This window comes from Malaclemys terrapin, chromosome 4, assembly GCF_027887155.1.
Source record: "Malaclemys terrapin pileata isolate rMalTer1 chromosome 4, rMalTer1.hap1, whole genome shotgun sequence".
NCBI lineage: Eukaryota > Metazoa > Chordata > Testudines > Emydidae > Malaclemys > Malaclemys terrapin.
In genome coordinates, this window is record NC_071508.1 from 82,424,607 (window position 1) to 82,445,811 (window position 21,205).

The 21,205-nt window shown below is 47.6% G+C and overlaps 1 protein-coding gene across 2 annotated transcripts; it reads right to left on the reverse strand.

The window, feature by feature from the left end:
• Positions 1–167: 167 nt before the first annotated feature.
• RAPSN (receptor associated protein of the synapse) lies at positions 168–19,503 on the reverse strand. 2 transcript variants are annotated; one of them, XM_054024850.1, is made up of 8 exons: positions 18,990–19,503; positions 15,882–16,220; positions 12,306–12,464; positions 11,829–11,927; positions 11,644–11,715; positions 4,023–4,076; positions 1,804–2,003; positions 168–1,250 (listed from the first exon to the last, which is right to left on the reverse strand). In XM_054024850.1, the coding sequence occupies exons 1-8, from the start codon at positions 19,203–19,205 to the stop codon at positions 1,178–1,180; spliced, it is 1,212 nt and encodes a 403-aa protein (XP_053880825.1). In that variant the 5' UTR covers positions 19,206–19,503; the 3' UTR covers positions 168–1,177. The 2 variants fall into 2 exon arrangements, with proteins under 2 accessions (XP_053880825.1, XP_053880824.1); XM_054024849.1 differs by having other exon boundaries at positions 11,593–11,715.
• Between the last annotated feature and the right edge of the window lie 1,702 nt (positions 19,504–21,205).

A 21,205-nucleotide genomic window follows, 5' to 3' on the forward strand; every position in this document is an offset into this window, starting at 1 on the left:
CCGGGGCGTGGCCGCTGCACGACCCGCCTCCCCTCCCCGGGCGGTAGCGCAGGCGCTGTGCCCAGCCGGCGGGCGGGGAGGGTGTTCCCCAGGGCGGAGGGAGTCGGTCGTGTGGCCCCTTCCCCCGGGCACGAGCAGAGCCAGCCGGGCGTGGGTGCAAAGACTTTATTTGCAAATACAAACAGGTGGGTGTAAATATAGCGCGTGCGCGGCTCTGGGCTGAGAACACACGAAACCTGCTTTGCCTGGCTGACCCCCAGCGGCCTGTCTAGTGATACCGCCGCGCGGGCCACGTGCCCCAGCAGCAGTCCATGCTGAACAGACCTCTGTTCAGGGAGACACCTTGTTTGCACAGACCTCCGGCGGTAACATACACACAGTCTTGCAGCCTTACGGGGAGGGTATTGCATTAGCACAGAGAGGGGGACGCAGGCCCCAGCAGACAGCTGAGGACACGCTGAAGAGAGTAAGGCGCTAGTGAGGGATGAGGAAGACATGATGGCAGAGGACACTCTCATAGGCATGCCTGGGGTTTGTTTTCTCCTTAATAAAGATTTCTGAATTAAATCTATTTTTTACATTGGGTAGTGAATTGCTAGGAGGGATCTAGTATAAAGCAGGAGTAGGGTCTAAATCCTGGTGCTGAAAAAAAGGGAGCCTATGGAGTATACTGGCAGCATTTACTGCAGGGCATGCTGAGAAGAGGCTGCTACTCCAACACAGACAACGGTACTGTGCTACATCTACCCAGGACCACTGGCCAGTCCCCACCATCACTTCTCAGGAGGGGCAAAAACAAGCACCAAAGAAAGGCAAGTGAAGACCATAACTAGCCCTGGTACAGCTGACTGAATAGGAGCAAAAATGGAGTGTGAACTGGCAGTGGAGAAAGTGTCAGGCAAGTCCTAGAACAGGCATGATAGAGTGGGAAACTGGTTCTAGAGAGGTGGTTCCAGGGGGACTCCAGGATGACTGCTGCTTCTGAACACAGGTAAAATGTCAGGTTAGAGTAAAAGATCAAGGGGCACTTGTTGCATCCTGTGCAGGAGACCTCTCCACCTGCAAATAAGGGTCCTCCTTCCAGGCTGTGTACGCTGGATGACATTCCAGGGTTCTGTCTTTTGGCCTCTGTTGCAAGTCAGAATATGAGCTCTCTCAAAATGACTGATCCAGCAGGTCACACAAATCCCGGTTTCATTGATGAACGGCGGCAGTTGGGGCAGCCACGGGTCCCATTAGTCTGGAGGCATCTGCAACGGGAAGTGGTTATTTCTCACCATGCATGCCTACAGAGAGAGGCCCTTCTGATTCACAGACCTGGACTCCTATCCCAGGGGTGGGGAAGGAAGTGGCTTAGGGCCTGTCTACACAAAACCCTTTAGATGGGTTCATACCTCTACTCTCCATTCTTATAGTGAGACTTAGGGAGTCCTATGTGCTATTACTTCCAACAGTCAGGGACAGTAATGTTAAAGATTAGATGGTGGGTGACTCTTTGTAGAAGAGTCATTGATTTTGTATAAACAATAGCAGGACACCATGAGGAAGTACACTCTGTATTTAAGTTATTTGGCATATTCAGACTGCAGAGGACAGTTCTACTCTGGACACTAATGGGGCTTTTCTATTACTCTTGTCCCTTCACAGATCCCTCTCTAGCCCCAGCCCTCTCCCATAAATCCCTGCTGAACTCCTGCCTTATTCTATTCCCCCTGCGGGAATCCCTCTTTAACCATCTGCCTCATCTCCCCGCCTCCATTCCTCTCATGTCCCCCACTCTGCCCTGTCCCTGGTGTTCATTACTTTAAATGGAAGAAGTGGGAGCAAGGCAGCGCCTGGAGCTGGTTGTTCTTCTCCCCAATGGACTCTCCACACATGCCGCAGTACAGCTCCATTTCCTCTACACACTCGTGGAACTTCACCACATGGTCACGAAGTTCCCGTTGCTGTCCCTTTGTGCGATAGATCCCTTCACACAGGCAGTGAAGCTTCAGCAGGCCAAGCTGTGCACAGAGGGCAGAGGCATGAGACAGAGGATGGGGCAAGGTGAAAGAGAACCAACAACATGGGGAGAGCACTAGAAGGATGAGGTCTTCTCCAGCCCCACCAGCCATCTGGGACACACATGAGCCTCACCACAGCAAACATAAAACTTTCCCAGGGGTCAGGATTTATCCTGTGAGCATCTAGAGGCCCTCCCATCTATCCTTATCCTTTTGTCCCAATGTGCCAATAAAGGGGAACCCAGGTTTGCAGCGCTCCAACCATTCTGCATCTTTTCACAGAGCTGGTTTTCCTAGGAACCTGCACGCCCATAAGTCACCTCTTCTCTTCAGGCTCCTAGCCAGTATGCAATTCGTGCACTGTGCTCAGCATATACAGTAACTCCTCACTTAACATTGTAGTTATGTTCCTGAAAAATGCGACTTTAAGCGAAACGATGCTAAGCGAATTCAATTTCCCCATAAGATTTAATGTAAATGAGGAGGTTAGGTTCCAGGGAAATTTTTTTCACCAGACAAAAGACATATATACAGTGTATATCTATATATACACACACACACAGTGTAAGTTTTAAACAAACAATTTAATACTGGTACACAGTGATGATGATTGTGAAGCTGGGTTGAGATGGAGGAGTCAGAGGGTGGGATATTTCACAGGGAATGCCTTACTGTTAAATGATGAACTAGCATTTGGCTGAGCCCTCAAGGATTAACTGGTTATTAATGTCGCCTCACTCTACAAGGCAGCAGGCATGGAAGGAGGGGAGAGAGCATAGCAGACAGACACACACCGTGTGTCTGAGAGCGAGAGATGCACATTTCCCCTTTAAGTAGCTGACCCCAGTCTTAAGTACACTGCCTTGTTAATTAGATCAGCTTGCTGAGACCGCAGCTGCTGCCTGGAAGCTCCCTCCGGTCCTGAACCCTGTTGTGTGTACCCCCTGTTCTATGGAAATGGGGTAAGCGTGGTGCAGGGGGAGGGGGATACCCTGACATTAGCCCCCCACTTCCCCCGTACAGCAAGCAGGAGTCTCTGGGAGCAGCTCCAAGGCAGAGGGCGGGAGCAGTACATGGCAGTAGGGGAGAGACAGCTCAATGCCAGCAATTGCTAGCCTGCTGGGCAGCTGCAGCACAGGGAACGTAGGGGAGTGGGGAGCTGATGGGGGGCTGCCAGTCCACCCTGATTACAAGCCCCCACCAGCTAGCTCCAACGGGCTGCTCTTCCTGCAAGCAGTGGACAAAGCAGCGGCTGCCAAACAGCGTTAGAAGGGAGCATTATACAACTTTAAACAAGCATGTTCACTAATTGATCAGCAACATAATAATGAAACAACGTTAACCGGGACGACTTTAAGTGAGGAGTTACTGTACTAGCAGAGTATCCCGGAGGCTGGCTGGACAGTAAATTAATGCCATGTAGCTATTTGTCAGGGAAAGGATCCCTAGTCCTCCACTTCTCCTCACTACTCTTATTTTCCTGTCTAACAATTTGGCTCCTTCTCCTTCCCACTTGTTTAACCCACTCTGGCTCTCCACTAAACTTTGTAAGGGTCTTTCAGTTGCCATCGGGGGGAGGGATAGCTCAGTGGTTTGAGCATTGGCCTGCTAAACCCAGGGTTGTGAGTTCAATCCTTGAGGGGGCCACTTGGGGATCTGGGGCAAAATCAGTACTTGGTCCTGCTAGTGAAGGCAGGGGGCTGGACTTGATGACCTTTCAAGGTCCCTTCCAGTTCTAGGAGATGGGATATCTCCATTAATTTATTTAATTTAATTTATCATCCACTCCACACGCTCAGAATGCTCCCTAGGTACTGACTCATACCTGAACTAAGAACAAACTCAGAAATGGTTCACATTCTACACCCAAGACACTCAACCTGAGCCTCGAGGACATATTGGTTAACATGGGCTTATGGAGGATAACAGGAAGCAGTGTGAGGCTGGAAGATAGAGTGGACACCGAAATCCCCATTAGAGGGCTCTGGACACTGGTGGAGGGGAGCTGTGAACTCTTACCTTGTTCCCCAGTCCCTCTGCCAGCTCTTGGGCCTTCTCAATGCCTTCCAGTGCCTGTAAAGGAGAGAACAGAGACCCCACATATCAGCACATCACCAGTTTTTAAGCCAACTATTCAGCACCAGCTCTGCATGGTGAGCAGCATGGTGAGAATTGAAAGGCTAAGGAATAAGGAGGTGTGACGGAGCAGGGCGGATTTGACCTGGGAGTTATATTGAGCTACCTGAGCTGTAACCTGAGCCAGGAAGGGGGGTGGGAGAGGTGACACCTTCTGCCCGGGAGAATAAACAAAGGAGAGGAGGAGCGGAGGGGAGTGGGGAGAGAGCTGCTGGAGGGATTTGGGAGGTTTCAGTTTTGGGCTGGGAGGTGCAACGCAGGGAACCCAAGCTGGGGTCTAAGCTCCCTGCACTCCCCAAGAGGACTTGATTGAGGGGTCCTGGTTGCATCTACAAGCTCTGCTGTAGACTGTGTTCCTGGTATCCAATAAACCTTCCGCTTTACTAGCTGGCTGAGAGTCACGGTGAATCGCAGGAAGCCGGAGGCACAGGGTCCCAAGTCCCCCATAACGGCATTAGGGTTAATAAAACATTCCTACACTCCAGTAGAAGCAAGAAATCTGTGGTGGGATGTTCACACTCACAGCATGTCCTCACAAAGCTCAGTGAACTGCCTGCTCACTGAAGGGTCATAGGGATGCAACAGGGACATTCCTATCCGAGCTGCACATTGAATGGGAAGTCAGAGTGCAGCCTTGACAGAGACTGGTGTCTCCAAAGGGAGAGGTTATAGAACGAATTAAACTCCAGTGCAGTAACTCACCAAGGCTGGGCTTAAGCATAAGCAAGCAACTAGCTGCTGCTAAGTGCACCTACCCCACCCTCCCACCCAGTCTTTGAGCCACTTCAGTGTCTACTTCCACTGGGACAAAAGAGGCAGGAGCAAGGACCAGCATTGCTAACAGCACACGTGGCTCCCAACCAGCCTGTCCTACTTCTGCTGCCCATGACCCCTGTCCTGGGGTATAGGAAGGAGCTGTTGCCCTGGCCTTGCCAGCCTGCAAGGAAGTAGCATTGTTCTAGCAGCTGCTATTCTGAGTGAGTCTTTACAGCTCCCCCATCCCTCAGAACAACAAGAAATAATCAATGCTGATAACTAGTCTCTGCCCTCCAGGGTTATTGAGCAACCGACTTCAGAGTTTCAGCTAGCAGTATGTGAGAAGAAGGAGTTTCCCATTAAACAGGATTGTATAATTAGGTTTATTATGGGATTTCTACCTTCCTAGAAAGCATCTGCCATTGATTACTTTGGGAGATGGGATACCAGACTAAGGGCTTGGCTATACTTGAAACTCCAAAGCGCTGCGAGTTGAAGTGCAAGTGTGGTCGTGGCGCCAGTGCTAGTAGAGAGCTCTCCCAGCGTTGCAGGTACTCCACCTCCCCGAGGGGATTAGCTTACAGCGCTGGGAGCACAGTTTACACTGGCGCTTTACAGCACTGTAATTTGCTGCGCTCAGCAAATTTTTTCACACCCCTGAGCGAGAAAGTTGCAGCGCTGTAACGTGCTAGTGTAGCCAAGGCCTAAGTGGACTCTTGGCTTATTCCAGTGTGGTGGTGGAGTTAGCAGGATCTCGATGGAGATGGACAAAGTAAAGAAGGGTGTAGTGAAGTTGCTTCCTCATCTCTTGCATTCTACAAGGAGAACAGATGGATCCATTCAATGAAATTAATAGCTGATTAATTTAGAACTTATAAAAGGAGAGATTTCACCGACAGCCCTAGTGAGTGGGGAACTCTTGGCTGCAGGGGCCAGAAAGCCTAATACCACACAGGATTTTAAAAAATAATTGACTTATTGAACCTAGATTCTGTGTCAATCTAACTAAAATCACTCACCTTTCTTCTGCCTGCTTTGCACTGCAGCACAAAACAGGCAGAAAGCCATCTTAACCAGCTGGTTGGGGATTCCCTCAGTGTAGGGGGAATCATCAAGTGCCACTGGCCCTAAACTCCATACCATATACTCCAGCTTTAGCAGTTGGGCAAGTTTGGTGGGGGTAGGAACAAAAGTGGGGGGGGGCATGGCTGCTGTTCTTTGGAGATCCCTAGCTAGCAGAATGGTCTTTTGGGGGCTGTTAGCAGCCAGCACAAATTAGGCCTAAGGCTGTTCTAAATTGTTTTAAGTATCAGAGAGGTAGCCATGTTAGTCTGTATCCACAAAAACGAGGAGTCCGATGGCACCTTAAAGACTAACAGATTTATTTGGGCATAAACTTTCGTACGTAAAAAACCCCACTTCTTCGGATGCATGGAGTGAAAATTACAGATACAAGCCTTTTTTTTTTTTATGCCTGTATCTGTAATTTTCACTCCATGCATCTGAAGAAGTTGATTTTTACCCATGAAAGCTTATGCCCAAATAAATCTGTTAGTCTTTAAGGTGCCACCGGACTCCTCCTTGTCTAAATTGTCTTGTAAATGTAAAGCCTACTTTGGCTCCTGTCTCATCACCTGTGCTCAGCACAGCTTTGCCACAGCTGAGGTTTCAGATTATAGGCAGAGCTGGTAGCATCACATATGATTAAAGTTGCCAGACACTTCCCATTACAAGACCCTCTTTTCATATATTTCTAACTTTGCCAAATGTTGACAGTGTAGGCTGAAGTTTTCCATGCTGGATGTCTGCCTCAGGCAGACTTTATTGGAAAAATATCAGCCAAAATGATTCTGCCATTTCTGAAAATGAGAGTAGGGAAAAAATAGGTTGTTTTGACCATGTTAAATACTGGTGACCTTTTATTTTAAAAGCTCGAGTGCCCCCATACTTTCAAGAAGGGTGTGACGCTGTATGTAATATGGGAGACCATTTATAATATTATTGATACCAATATTATAAAATTGCAAGGTATGCCATGTATCTGCGAAAATATTATAATTTTCCAAATAGGATAATCTTGGTTTATATGTTTGTATCACCTTTGTATTGTGAGTTATAGATATGTATGGTATATCTGTATTTCCAAACTTGTCCTGTGTTTCTGGGTGACACCCCCAGACAGACTGGCATCAGCACTGCCTAGTCTGTTTGATGGCACATCAAGGGTCATCAGCTGTACAACGAACTCATTGAAAGGAGCCAGGGGATACATCTTATGAGTCAGCAAGGCACGTAGGGGCAGGCCTGTGGACAGAGAACTCTAAGGCTTTGTCTACACTACACAGCTTTTAGTGACATGGCCAAGTCGCTAAAAGTCGGGCAGTGTAAACGCTGTTTGTTGGCACTTTTGCTGACTAAATACTTCCATCCCCTATGAGCAGGGTTTGCATTGTCGACAGAAAAGCGCTCCTACGAACAACGAGCTGTTTACACTGCCACTTCCCGCGGCAAAACTTGTGTCTTTCGGGATGTGTGTGTGTGTTTAAGCACCTGTGAACGACAAAAGTTTTGTCGTTCAATTGGCAGTATAGACAATTTGTCTACACTGGACTTTCATTGGTAAAACTTTTGTCATTCAGGAACACCCAAATACCAAAAGTTTTACCAACGAAAAGCACTGGTGTGAACAGCACTTTGTCTGCTGACAAAGCTACCGCTGCTCGTTGGGGGTGGAAGTTTTTTGTCAGCGGGAGAGCTCTCTCCTGCTGACAAAGAGTGGCTACACTGCGCACCTTTTAGCGGCACAGCTGTGTTGCTAAAAGGTGTGTAGTGTAGACATAGCCTAAGGCTTTCTCATGCCATGTGCTGTGAAGCTTGTGTTTGGGACACAGGAAGTACAAGCTACGTGGCAAAAGAATATAAAAGTCAGCTGCATTAACTTCATTCCTACATCTTACCTCTGGAGTACTTTTCTACAAACTGAAGCTCTGAACAAAGGACTGAATGAGCCATCCAAGCTGTGGATATGTTCCAGAGGGACTTTCAAGCCAGCAAATGCACCAGTATTGCTAAGAACGTGATATATGGACGTTGAAGTCTCTGTATGTATCTGAGTGCTTTATCAGTTAACAACTCTCTTCCTGTTCTTTATTTTTTTCTTTATAATAAACCTTTAGTTTTAGGCACTAAAGGATTAGCTGGCAGTGTGGTATTTTGGGTAAGATCCAAACTAATATTGATCTGGTAATGTGGCTGACCCTTTGGGGTCAGAAGAACATTTTGTATATGTGAGCAGAGTTTTTAAACAACTTCTCACTATATTGGACCTATGTGCTGATTGGGAACCAGAGAACTGGAATGCAGTAAGGGGGCTGTGTGATTTTTTTTTAAGCTTCTTGATAACCAGGGGGGGGATCAGAAGCACAGTTTGTGACTTGTCGGTCAATTTAATGTCAGTGTTAACCACCAGTTTTGGGAGTATCTGCTCTCCCTTTTGCAGCCTGCTCTGACCTTGGCATTTTCAGTGATTGCTGCCCCAGGCTCGGGTCACATAGGGAATTGAAAGTTCGCATGGTGTGATAGCTTTTGTATCAGGGATGTACCTTTTGTCATCCTCCTGAAAATCCACTCAAATTTGGCCACACTATAAGCCTTTGAAAAATTGCAGTTTGTGCACGCTCAGTAGACTTTACATTTTAGCAGCTTAAGTCCCCCAAAATTCCATCCACACTGAGCATGCTCCAGCCCAGGGCAGAGCAGGACATTCCCTGCAATAGAAGCTCTGTGCTGCGGCAGGCCATGTGTGGTACAGCTCAAGACACCTGAACTGAGAGTATGTCTCTCCTTTGCTTTCAGTGCTCTTTGCTAGGCACAGGGCAGTGTGGAGGAGGAAGCTGCTTGATTTGAATACAGAGGGGCAAGCGGGAGGGCAATGGATTGGGGCAACGAATCTGGTGGGGTTGTGGCAGAAACTGAGACTGAAGGCTGTCAAGAGGGAAGGAGGGAAACGGGGGCTGGGAGGAAGGGAGAATGAGACTGGCCGAGCATGGATAGTGCGACTGAGAACTAGTGGGCTGAGGGAAGGAGGGGAGTGGAGAAGAGAGAGTATTAATGAGAAGTCAAGATAAAGAGTAGAATTGAGAATGGTTGGTCAGAGAGACTGGGAAAAGGAATAGGGTGTGGGGAAGGATATTGATTAGACAAGGACCCCAGGGAGGGAGATTAAGACTGGGAGCCAGTGAGGGAAGGGGCAACTGGAGGCTAGTGTGGGAGAGCGATTGATCTGGTAAGGAGGCTGGAGTAAGGAATTGGGATTGGCTGGGCAAGGAAACTGGGATTAGGAGTGTGGAGGGGTGACATTGGAACTTGCTGGGGAGGGAGACTGGCATGAGAAGCCTGAGGGTTAGAGACTGGGAATGTCTAGGTTTAACAGGTTGGACTAACACCTGACAGGGATGGTCTCGGTTTACTTGATCCTGCCTCAGGCAAGGGGCTGGACTAGACGACTTCTTGAGGTCCCTTCCAGGCCTACATTTTTATGATTTTATGATTCCTGAGTCTCACCATTCCTCTGCTGTCAACAGAAGTCTGTGACATTCACTGGCAAAATGTCTCATCTCCTCCTATGCTGATCCACAAAGAGGATGGCATCCTACTACTGCTGTCAGTATTCCATTAGTTCAAGTGGCAGAGGGTCTCTGTGTGATGGATCTAAATGTTCCAACCTGCTGATGAACCATGATGGGTGGCAATAAGATGCAACACGATGGAATTCATTTTTTTTTCAGTTAGGAAATTATACACCAAAAAGTACATTGCAACCTTACTGATGTTGTTTTAAAGTCAAGCACTCATAAGTTAGAAAATGCCAGAATTAACTCGGCCCCCTTTTGCATATGCATTAGATATAGTTGTTGATTACATGATCGCATACTATTTTCTCCACAGAATCCTTCGCTTACTCAGTGCACAGGATGGGGATGAATCAGGGTTGGGTAGTGAAGAAGGTTGTAGTCTGTAGGATCCCTGCTTCATTTGTTTCAGAAGTTGGAAGGTGCGTAGAGAATGAAGCAGGGGGTTGCAGGAAGAGAAAGGAGGGTCTTATGGTTACAGCAGTTGAAAGCTGCCGTAAGGAATTGGATTCTATCCCTGCTTCTGCCACAGAGTTCCTATGTGATCACTTCAACCAAACTTTTTACATATTTTGTCACTAGTTGCATGTTCTTCATTTTCTGAGTGCCTGACTTGAGATCCTGGGTCTAAGTTGCAAAAGTGCTGAGTGCTCACAACTGGAACTGAAGTCAATGAGAGCTGTGCTTTGAACATATGAAGTGCTATATAATGCTAAGTACGCTAAAAAAATTAGGTCTTGGCTAACTCAGATGGAGCACCCAACATTAATACTTTTACTTTAATCTCTCTGTGCCTCAGTTCACCATCTGTAAAATGATGGTAATAATATCCCTTCATTTCATAGGAGTTGTGAAAATAAGTTAATGTTTGTGAAGCACTCAGATACTGGAGTGATTAACATCACAGAAAAGTCCATAAGGAAATGAATAATTCTGTCTTCAGAGCAGGTTTTGGATGGTGTGCAGTAAATAAGGCCTGGGGCCAAACAGTGAACAATGAAGAGAAACAAAATACTCAATAGTTGCCCATTAAGTGAGCTCCCTCCATTCTGTGGACTGACTGAGGCAGGGGTCCTGTAGAAAAAATACGTAATGTACAATTAAAGACTATCATAATTCATACAGGGTTTGAATTAAGGTTGTACAGGCAACCTTGATTCTGACAATTCTTAACTTTTGAGTGCGTCGCTTTGCAACCTTAATATTCTTCTTTTAATGTAGGTTTTTGGGGGGTAATTGTATTATTTTAAAGGAACTAACATGCTGTACACATAGTGAAAAAAAAACCTCACGGGGCCTGTACCGTGTAATCTCCTGCCCATTCCCACTTCTTTGTTTAGTACCATCTCTCCCTGTTCCATGCTATATTTTATCTATCCTAGAATCTAAGCTCCTCTAGTCAGCTCTGTGTCATATGTTTTTCTGTAAAGCACAGGATGTACCTATTGGGCTGTAAATAATACCACAATCACTAATATGGGGGGAGGGATAGCTCAGTGGTTTGAGCATTGGCCTGCTAAACCCAGGGTTGAGAGTTCAATCCTTGAGGGGGCCACTTAGGGATCTGGGGCAAAATCAGTACTTGGTCCTGCTAGTGAAGGCAGGGGGCTGGACTTGATGACCTTTCAAGGTCCCTTCCAGTTCTAGGAGATAGGATATCTCCATTAATTTATTTATTATTATTTATAATACTAATTATACAGCTAAGAGAGAATCAATCAAATTTGCTTCAGAGTATAAGATGGGAGGCAGGAAGTGACCCCTCTTCCCACTCCTTTCATTGCAGTTATCTCTATGCAATATGTGTTTTCTTGTGAAGCATTTGGTACTGGCCATGTGACTTTGTAGACCATGGATCTGGATCCAGTATGAGTGTACTCAATTTATGACAGATTCCCAGCTTCCCAAATTGGATTATGTAGAAAAATGTCAGCAGGCAAGTACCAGATCCAGTGTGTAGAATAGAGGACCATGGGACTTTGCTCTACCCAGGTGTGTACAGTTCAGAATGAGGTTGTCTACTTCAGAGAAGGCCCCAGTTTCCTCAGGAATGGCCTGTGACTGACCTTGTCTAGCTCCTTCTGGATCACCCAACACTTGGCCACTCCCAGCAGTACCTGGATCTGTCCCAGGCGGTTTCCAATCTCTGTCATGATGCTCATGGAGGAATCATAGCGAGGAAAGGCTGTCTGCAGTATGAGATAGACAGTGAGACACATTTAGTTGTGCCCAGTCCTGGTGCTCCCTTTCCATATCTCCTTTCCATCCCCGATTCCTCCTTTCTGTCTCCCCTCGCTCCCACCTGTATATCTGCTCGGCTGCGGTGGATATCAGCAAAGCAGAGTAGGCACAGTGCCTGCAGTGGCCGGTCCCCATGCTGCAGAGCAATCTTCATTGACTCCTGAAAGAAAACACCTCCAGTCAGTACAAGAACCTTCCCCAGGCCCAGTGGGGATTGAAGCCCTTCACAATACTCCAGCCTGCCTCAATGGCCAGCTTCAGAGAAATGACACACCCTTGGGGAAGAAAGCCTTGACAACAGTTGTGCAACGCATGTTCCCAGCAGAGGGCATCCCTGAACCCAGCCCCTGAGAACAGCTTTGGCTAATGAAACCACAGATGTGCTGTCTCTAGGGGTGGGAGGCAGAAGCGGTATCTGGGGTACAAGGTGAATGTTGCTGTATCTCTATACCCCCTAATCCTGACCTGCAGAGACCTCTCCCCCACTCCAGCATCTCTTTGCCATGTTTGGCCCAGTATCTCTACCTCCACCTTGTACCTCACAGCATTCCATAGCATCTGCCAGGTGCCCCAGCTTCCGATAGGCCACTGCCATGTGGTACTGGCTCATTGCTCGGTACTTCAAACTCCAGCCCTTTCCATAATCATTCACCAATTCAGCTGCTTTACATGGGAAGAACAGGGCTTTCTCATAGTCCTGGAAGGCAAAGAGACCAGTAGAAGGACAGAAATAAGTTAGAGAGTTAGACTGCCCCTGCAGTAATAGGACCCTCCAACATTTCAAAATGAGCATGTGTATCCAGCTAGGGAAGCTAGAATTGCCACATGGTAGACTCCATTTTCCCCAGCACATGTCCCTAGCAGGTCCAGAATTTAAATTATATGCTGGGATGATTACATGGTCAGCTTAGAGTGATATCCATTAGGAAAGGACTCTGCTTCTCATTATAGAGATGATTTACCCTCCTTACGGCAAAAGCCTGGTTCAGAGCCACCTGTACCCTTACCTGCTCCTCCATCATCTCGGCCTTCTACATTCTTACAGAGCCTTTCAACTTCAAAATGTTTTCCACACAATTAACCCTCACATTCTACACCAGGTGGGTCAGAATCTCTCTTGGGTCTGGTTGGTTGTTATGGCAGTAAAATGGAGGGGGGGGGGGGGGGGGAATCAGGGCTTTGTCACAGTCATCACTTTGGTTTTTTAAAAAGGAAAGATCATGGCATCCAATATCTTAATAATTTTGTTTATCCTAGGAAATTATGAGAAGTCAAATAAATCTCCTTTATTTAACAATAAAAATAGTGTAAAATCATCATAATATTTAACTAACAATATAAAACCATTTAAAAGTGACCTGCAAAAGATTTTTTAAAAACAAAAACCAAAAACCTACCCGTGTGCCATTTTTTTTTCATTCTTTGTGATGTATAAAGGAGATCAAAGGGTTTTTTTTATTTTTTCCTGCTTGATTTTTACCTTAGAAATATCAGGGATAGTTTTAATTGTTCTGGTTTGGTTGGAGGACCAGTGGGAGATAAAAGTTTTTTTTATTATAAGTTCCTAAGACAGGGGTGGGCAAACTTTTTGGGCCGAGGGCCACATCTGGGTGGGGAAATTGTATGCAGGGCTGGGGCAGGGGGTTGGGGTGCGGGAGGGAGTGCGGTGTGCAGGAAGGGGCTCATGGCAAGGGATTGGGGCTGGGGCAGGGGGTTGGGGTGCGGGAGGGAGTGCGGTGTGCAGGAAGGGGCTCATGGCAAAGGATTGGGGCAGAGGAAGGGTGTGGGAGGGGGTTGGAGTGTGGGAGGGGTGCAGAGTGCAGGAGGGGGCTCAGGGCAGGGGTGCGGACTGTCGGAGGGGGCTCAGGACGGGGTTGGGGTGCGGCAGGGGGATCAGGGCAGGGGGTTGGGGTGCACAGGGGTGTAGGGTGCAGCATGGAGCTCAGGGCAGGGGGTTGGGGTGCAGGAGGGGTGCGAGGTGCAGGCAGGGGGTTGGGGTGCACAGGGGTGCAGGGTGCAGCAGGTTGGGGTGCAGGAGGGGGCTCAGGGCAGGGATGCAGGAGGGGTGCAGCAGGGGGCTCAGGGCAGGGGGTTGGGGTGCAGGAGAAGTGCGGGGCATATGAGGGGGCTCAGGGCAGGGGTGGGTTGGGGTGCAGGAGGGGGCTTAGGGCAGGGAGTTGGGGGGCAGGAGGGGTTCGGGCTCCGGCCTGGGACCACTTATCTAAAGCAGCTCCGGGGTGGCAGCGGCGCGTACCAGGTCTAGGGCAGGCTTCCTGCATGCCTGCCTTGGCCCCACACCGCTCCAGGAAGCGCTGCGGCCCCTGGGGGTGGGCAGGGGCAGAGGGCTCCATGTGCGCTGCTCTTGCCGTGCCTCCAGGTACCTCCTCTGAAGCTCCCATTGGCCGTGGTTCCCCATTCCTGGCCAATGGGAGCTGTGGGGGGCGGTGCCTGGTGCCAAGGGCAACGCACTGAGCCCTCTGCCCCCCCGCCCAGGGGCCACAGGGACGTGGTGCTGGCCGCTTCTGAGAGCGGCGCCGGGCCTGTGGCGCCACGGGGAGCAATCCCGTGGGCCAAATCCAAAGCCCTGAGGGGCCAGATCCGGCCTACGGGCTGTAGTTTGCCCACCCCTGTCGTAAGACCTCAGTTGGTGGCCAACCAGGGTGACAGAAACCAAGACTTTGTATGGAAAAACCCTAATACGGTAATTCCTCACTTAATTTTGTAGTTATGTTCCTGAAAAATGCGACTTTAAGCGAAACGACGTTAAGCGAATCCAATTTCCCCATAGGTTAGGTTCCAGGGAAAATTTTTTCGCCAGATAAGACATTATATACGGTTTGACTCTCAGCTGTGACTAGGTAAGTGAATGTCCTCTGGCCCCAGAGCTGTGGTGAGGGTCTGGGCCAACAACACTCCCACTCCTAGGCCTGCAGAGTCCTCCCCGTGCAAGCTCTGCGGGTTTGGCCTCAACATGGGAGCCAGGCAGTGCAGGCAAGCGGCAGCACATAGGAAGTGACACTGTGCTGCATCCTTCCCCAGCACCCGATGGGGCTGTGTCTGCTGGCACACAAATGCTGCTCCAGTTAGTCACTGAAGGTCCCCCCCTCCCCGGCCTGGAGTGCTGGGGAGGCCAGTCATCTCCTAAGGAAACCAATCTGCCAGGTTGCATGGTATGCTCGGGACACACAACACAGAGGCACTGGGCCTCTAGATCCCTGCACAGCTGGAGACAGCCATAGGCTTCTGGGGCTACAGGCGCTGACTTTTCAAACTGCCAGGGGGTGCTTGACCCCCAGCTCTGCCCCAGGCCCCGCCCTCAACCCCCCTCTCCCCACCCAGTTCCGCCCCCAAGCACGCCACATCCTCACTCCTCCCCGCCTCCCTGCACGCCACAAAACAACTGATTGCGGCAGGCAGGAGGCATGGAGAGGGAGAGGGGAGGCGTTGATCTGTGGGGCCTGCCAGCAGGCGCTGCAAGGGGTGGAGGGCATTATAACAGAACATTGCGCAACTTTAAATACGCATGTTCTCTAATAGAACAGCGACTTAATAACGAAACAACTTTAACTGGTACAACTTTAAGTGAGGAGTTACTGTAATTCTTTTGTCATAGAACTCATAGCTACAACAAATGCTGGCATTAGTCACTATACTTATTTTATGGAAATTGAGGCACAGAAGGGGTAGGAGACTTGCCCAAAGTTACATGGTGAGTCAGTGGCAGAGGTCAGTATAGAACCCAGGCCCAGGAGTTGGCTCCCGATCCCATGCCTAGACCACATCTCTGTGGCTGTCCAGGTTCTAGAGCTGTGTGCGCTGTATACCAAAGAATGTGAATCACACCTTCTACCTTTGGGATGCTGTGTAAATGCCCTCTATTGATCTTCTTGACTTAAGCCTCAAGCAGAATAGTCATTAGTGGCATTAGAAGCAGAAAGTTAAAACCTTCCCAGGACAACCTCCCTCCCTCAAACTCTATGAATTACTTCCTATATCCAAGATATAGGGTGAATCCCTGCCCACCCTGGTCCCTTCCTGTACCCAAGGATAGGGGGAAATTTTCCCACTGTTACTTCCCATCCCCTAGGTCACCAGCTGAGCTGTGTTTCTGCACCTTGATCTGTGTGTAGAAACTGCCCAAGCTGCAGCAGACTCGACATTCCAGCATCTTGTCGTCATTGTTGTGTGCATAGCGCAGGGCTTTCTCGAAACACTCCAGTGCCTTCTGAAAGATGCTGAGGCCCAGGAAGGCATTGCCCATACTGAGGCTCACCTGGCCATTCAGTTGCAGGCTCACAGTGGTGCCCTGCATGTTCAGGCATGTCTTACAGTAAGAGATGGTTTTCTGGAATTCACAGAGTTTCTCGTTGCTCCGAGCCAGGTTCAGGTAGCTCTCCATAAGGTAGTCAGGGTCCTCTAGCTCCCGAGCTGTGTCAATCTGCACAACTGCAAACTTTCAGCAGAGAAGAGAGTGTTTATAGAGGGTCTCTCTGTAGGAATAAAGCCTGTGCTTCCAAGGGAATTGTACCCTGCACAGGAGAAGTTACATAGCCTGTGGTCAGGACAAAAAGAGTCCAACAAGACAGCATTGATTGATAAAATACTCAAGTAGGCAGGCCATGAGGTGGGTTACACAGCATATAAATAGAATGGGGAAACCTCTCTCTGTATTCTCTACCTTTGGCAGAGGGAAGAGATCTGGGTTAGAAATTGGTGGAAAGAGCTCCCAAATGGCCAGGGAAAGAGGCATCAGCAGGAAAAAGACATTTCTGCATTTTACAACTCAGCTTTTCCTACACTACTCCATTCCTTATCCCCATGCACCTCAGCAGAATTAATTTTGAGGAGGATTTAAGATTGTATCAAATATTCTGCTAATTACTTCCATCAAGATTCCTTCATCCATTCATTCTGTGCTTCTATCGAAAAGCAATCCAATTTGTCTGACAAGGTTTGCGCTTTATAAATGACTTGCTCATTGCATATGGTTCAGTTACCCTAGTCTAAGTCTCTTTAGACTGTAAACTATTCAGGGCAGGGAATGTCTTCTTCTGTGTCTTGTGATGAACAAAGCGCAGTATATGGGCTGAATTAATAATTGCAATACTAGATGCTTAGCATCTTCTCTCTGTTTGTTTCATTATTTTATTAGGGATTAAAAGTAGATTTACTGGATGATAATTCCCAAGGGTCACTTTTCATTCCCTCTTTGAAGATTGGAACAACACTTATTTTTTTCTAGTCCTCTAGAACCTTCCCGTTCTCTATGAAGTTTCAAAAATAATTATCAGTGTTCTCGTTGTCCATTAATTCCCTTACCCCCTTGGGAAGTGTGCTATGTGGACCCAGGGTCTTGTATAAGTTCAAAGTGTTCCCTTACCTGATTTTTACAAGCTCTTCCTTGCTTCCTTATTGTCCAAGCCTCTTTCCTTTCATTTGCCCCTTAAATACCTTTTTCTCCAAACGAAGTTAAGCATCACAGCTCTTTTAAACTATCATTAATTTCATGTCTCTTCTCATTCATTTGTATGCCTTCTTATTTGTTCCCCCATATATCTGTAAAAAGTCCCCTTACTTCCTCTTTAATCCCTTGGATAGTATGAACTCTTCTGCTTTATTCAAGTCATGCTCTTTTCCCTGTGTTACAAGGATCTTGGAGAAATTTCACCTACAATGACCCTGTTTTCCAGGTTATTAGTGTGGTTTTGATTCTATCAAGTTTTCCTTCACCTGTCTCATTTGTTCCCACACAACTCAAAACATTCTCTTCACACAACCATACCTTATCTTCTCTCCTCATTGCCCTCGTCTTTCTCCTCCACGATCACCCTGCCACCAATCCCATCTCCTCTCAGAGCATCCCACTTGTCTTCACATGCATCCCAACTGCTTCTCACCCCCTTTTCTCCTTTCCCCCTTGTATTTGCTATGAGGATAGGACTCTGGACACACCCAATACTTTACTAATTGAAAGTGGCACTCAAATTGCTTTAAATGGTGCCATGTAAAGCACTTGAATGGGAAGAGTTTATAAACAATCATCAGCATGGAGAAAAATATCCTCTGATCCCAGATACAAACTCAGGGTCTGTCACCCAAGAAATAACAGGGATTAGCACAGCAAGACTCCTTTTCAGGCCTGGATTGTTTCTTACCTTGGAGTACCAGAAATTCCTCCTGTGCGGTCTCCCAGATCCTTGACTCATCCTTCCAAACACTCTCTGCTGTTCCAAATGCACCCAGCCCCTCTTCAGAGCACTGCACTGACTTCTCTACACTCACCACATCAAATTCAGGCTCTTGTCTTCACCTTTAAGACTCTGCACAGTTTAGCTTCAAGCCTCTCTTTGCTCTTCTATTTTCCTCAAGCCACACAGGTGCCTCTTTGGGTCCTTCTCACCCTCTTTGCTGCCCCCAACACTGGGAACCCCCTCCTTGATCTTATCTCCCAGGCCTCCATCTGCTCCTCATCCAACGCCCTCCTGAAAAACACCTCTTCCAAAAAGCCTATTTATTTTTCCTCTCTCTTAGCCTGACTTACCAGCTTCTACAACTAGAGAAGTGTGAACAAGTATTTGTTAGACTAAGCTCATCACATCAGTGCCTGTGTTTGAACAGCAGCATTTCCTGGATGTTTGAATGGTGCTGAAAATGTTGTGGGAATTGCTGCAATACATATAATTATAATAAAATCCAGTAATAAAAAATCTATTTAAGATATCAAAAATTGTGGAGGTAGCCAGATATTAACACCATTGTAACACATCACTGCTTGTCCTACATCATCCCCTTTGATTTTTTTGTACTCATTGTGGGCGGGGCTTCACCTTCAAAATAGCATGTAAAGTGCCCAGCACACCATTTGTGAAAAATAACTAAGAATCTCCAAAGTTAAATGCCTTGGGTTAGTGCTCCAAAATTTCTTAAGGATCAGCACTACAGGCAGCAACCTGAGAAAACCTGGGGGGGACTGGGTCCTTAAGAATCTTTGGGGCCCAGAACTAGGGAGCAGGAATGCACTGTAAGGACCCCAGGGATTAGACCCATAAATCAGCACTGCCACCTGTCCCAGCTGGTGAAGGCAGCACATTGTATTCATCAAATGTCTGATGCACCTTGCTCCAAGCGAGATATAAACCATGCTTTTACAGTATAATCCCCAACTGCTCCCTATTGTGGGTGTGATACACAGTGACATGCATTCAACCTGGGATCACTTTACCTTTAGCATATCCTTGTATCTGCCCATCTCCGAGTGAGCAGTGATGAGGCAGCCCAAAACCCGAAACCTGCCAGCAGGATCCGTGGTCTTTTCCAATACCCTCATCCAGACTTGCAGAGCCTTTTCTGTCTGGTTAGACTGGTAGAGCTGGAGTCCTTTCTCTATCTGCTGCTTGGTCTGGTCCTGACCCATCTCCTTTGCACCAAAAAGCCTCATATACTAACCTTTTGGGACAGCAGCAACAAGGAGCCTGAGAGAGAACACAGAGAATGTCCTAAAGCCGGAAGGTGAATTTCATATTGTAGAGGGTTGGGGCCATAAGACCCTCAGACGCTTCAGGATGCAGGAATGTCAGAAGGAGATGGTGAGTAGGGGGCTGAAAAGCCTTTAAGGCAGCATCCCAAATCCACTAGGCAAACATCTCATGTACTGACGCCCCATCAGAACATTCTGCAGCCCAACCCCACAAACAAAGAGGAAGGAAAGAAGAAAAGTGCAGGGAGAGAGAAAAAAATCCCAAGTGGCTGGAGTGAAATTCAATCGGAATGGCCACTCCTGGGCTCCCCCTCCCTATTGGCTACAGCTGTGCCTGCCAGTCCTGGCCACATGGCTTCACAGGAATGTCAGTCAGTCTTAGTAACGCCAAGGTCACAGTGAGCCAACTGCTCCCACGTCCTGTCCCCCCCCCAGCATGCAACATATATAAATACCCCAGAGAAAGACAATCAGCTGCAGTGACAGGGATGTCTCAGTAATCTTTTCCCTCCACTCCCATCACTGGGCACTTTGAAGTCTCTTTGGAGGAGATTTAATACTCCTGCTTTTCTTATTGATACCCATCAGCTTGGAGTGTGAGACTCACAGTATCATAAGGCACAGATGCAGACACCTCCCCGGATGCTTTTGGTGACCGGGATCTCAAAGTGGCAGCCGCTATCTTTTCCCTTCCAGTCCTCAGTGACAAGATCCTGAGATAACCAGGCTGTCAGAAGCCTTAACTCTTGAAACTCCTGGTGACCTGGAACTATAGGTAGATGGGGTATCAGCAGTTTTACCCCTTCAAGTTCTGAGACACATGATCCGAAGGTAGATGGGGCAGTATGTACATGGGAGTTTTCAGAGCCCTGGTCTGAAGTTGGTTTTAAGGCTTGCTCCATCATGGAAGCCTGAACTTTATCTCCTTGTTCTTACAAGATTTGCTTTTAACTGAAGTACAGATTGTATACTTTGAGGGAATATGGGCATCCTCCAGACACTCAGAGTCTGTTATTAACTGGGATAGATTCCTGGAAGGAAAAACATTTAAAGCCTGGAGATCACGGAGTATCCCAGAAATTAAGAGTCTAAAGTGACCCACAAACAAGGAAAAAACCAGAAGTAAAAAGGAACTATTTACAAACTATAAACTAGCTATTTAACAACACTAAAGCACTCAGTAGAAGTGAGCACACTAGTTGACAAGGAACTGAGGGCGGTTTACCCATGCAGCCCTATATATCCTTGGTACAGGGCATGTGTGCGCTGAACAGGCACTGCTACCAAAAATCTCCAATCAAAGGTGCAGAAGCACATACACACCTGAAGTAGAGCATCCATGGGGACACTACTCAAATAACTTCATATACCAAGTAAGAGAAACTGCATCCTGTATCCTTAACTTGCTATCGGTTTGTTGTGATGGATCATCTTGCACTCCAAAATGTAGGATTCCTTTCTTAGGAATCAGAATTTTACTGGGCTAGTGAGAAGGCAGCTTTGAAACCCTTTCCTACATATCTCCTAAAAGGGACAGGAATGAATTAGATCAGTTATTTTAGGAATCAGGTTTCTAGACAAAAGGGACATATCTCTTCTGATCTGCTGCACCTTAGTGCCTTGATCTATGATGTCCCTGAATAGTCTGTTCCCTTTCACTAGAAGAGAGGGATCCTAAATCTCGCAGGCCAACAGTTGCTAGGTCATGGGCTCTTCTCTCAACCAGATGGCCTGTCATAGATGGGGTTGCTAATCTGACGGAGCCTTCCTTGTGCAGCACCATGTCAGAAAGTGGACATTAGCATTCACTCATACACCAGATTGCAGAATACAGATCAGGACATAGGAGCCATGTCCTGCAGAGAGGGAATGCATTGAGGCTCTGTGTTGTTAATTAGACATTTTCCGAAGACACCCACCATCCTTTTTATCGAGGGCATTCTTAAAGGAGATAAAGACTT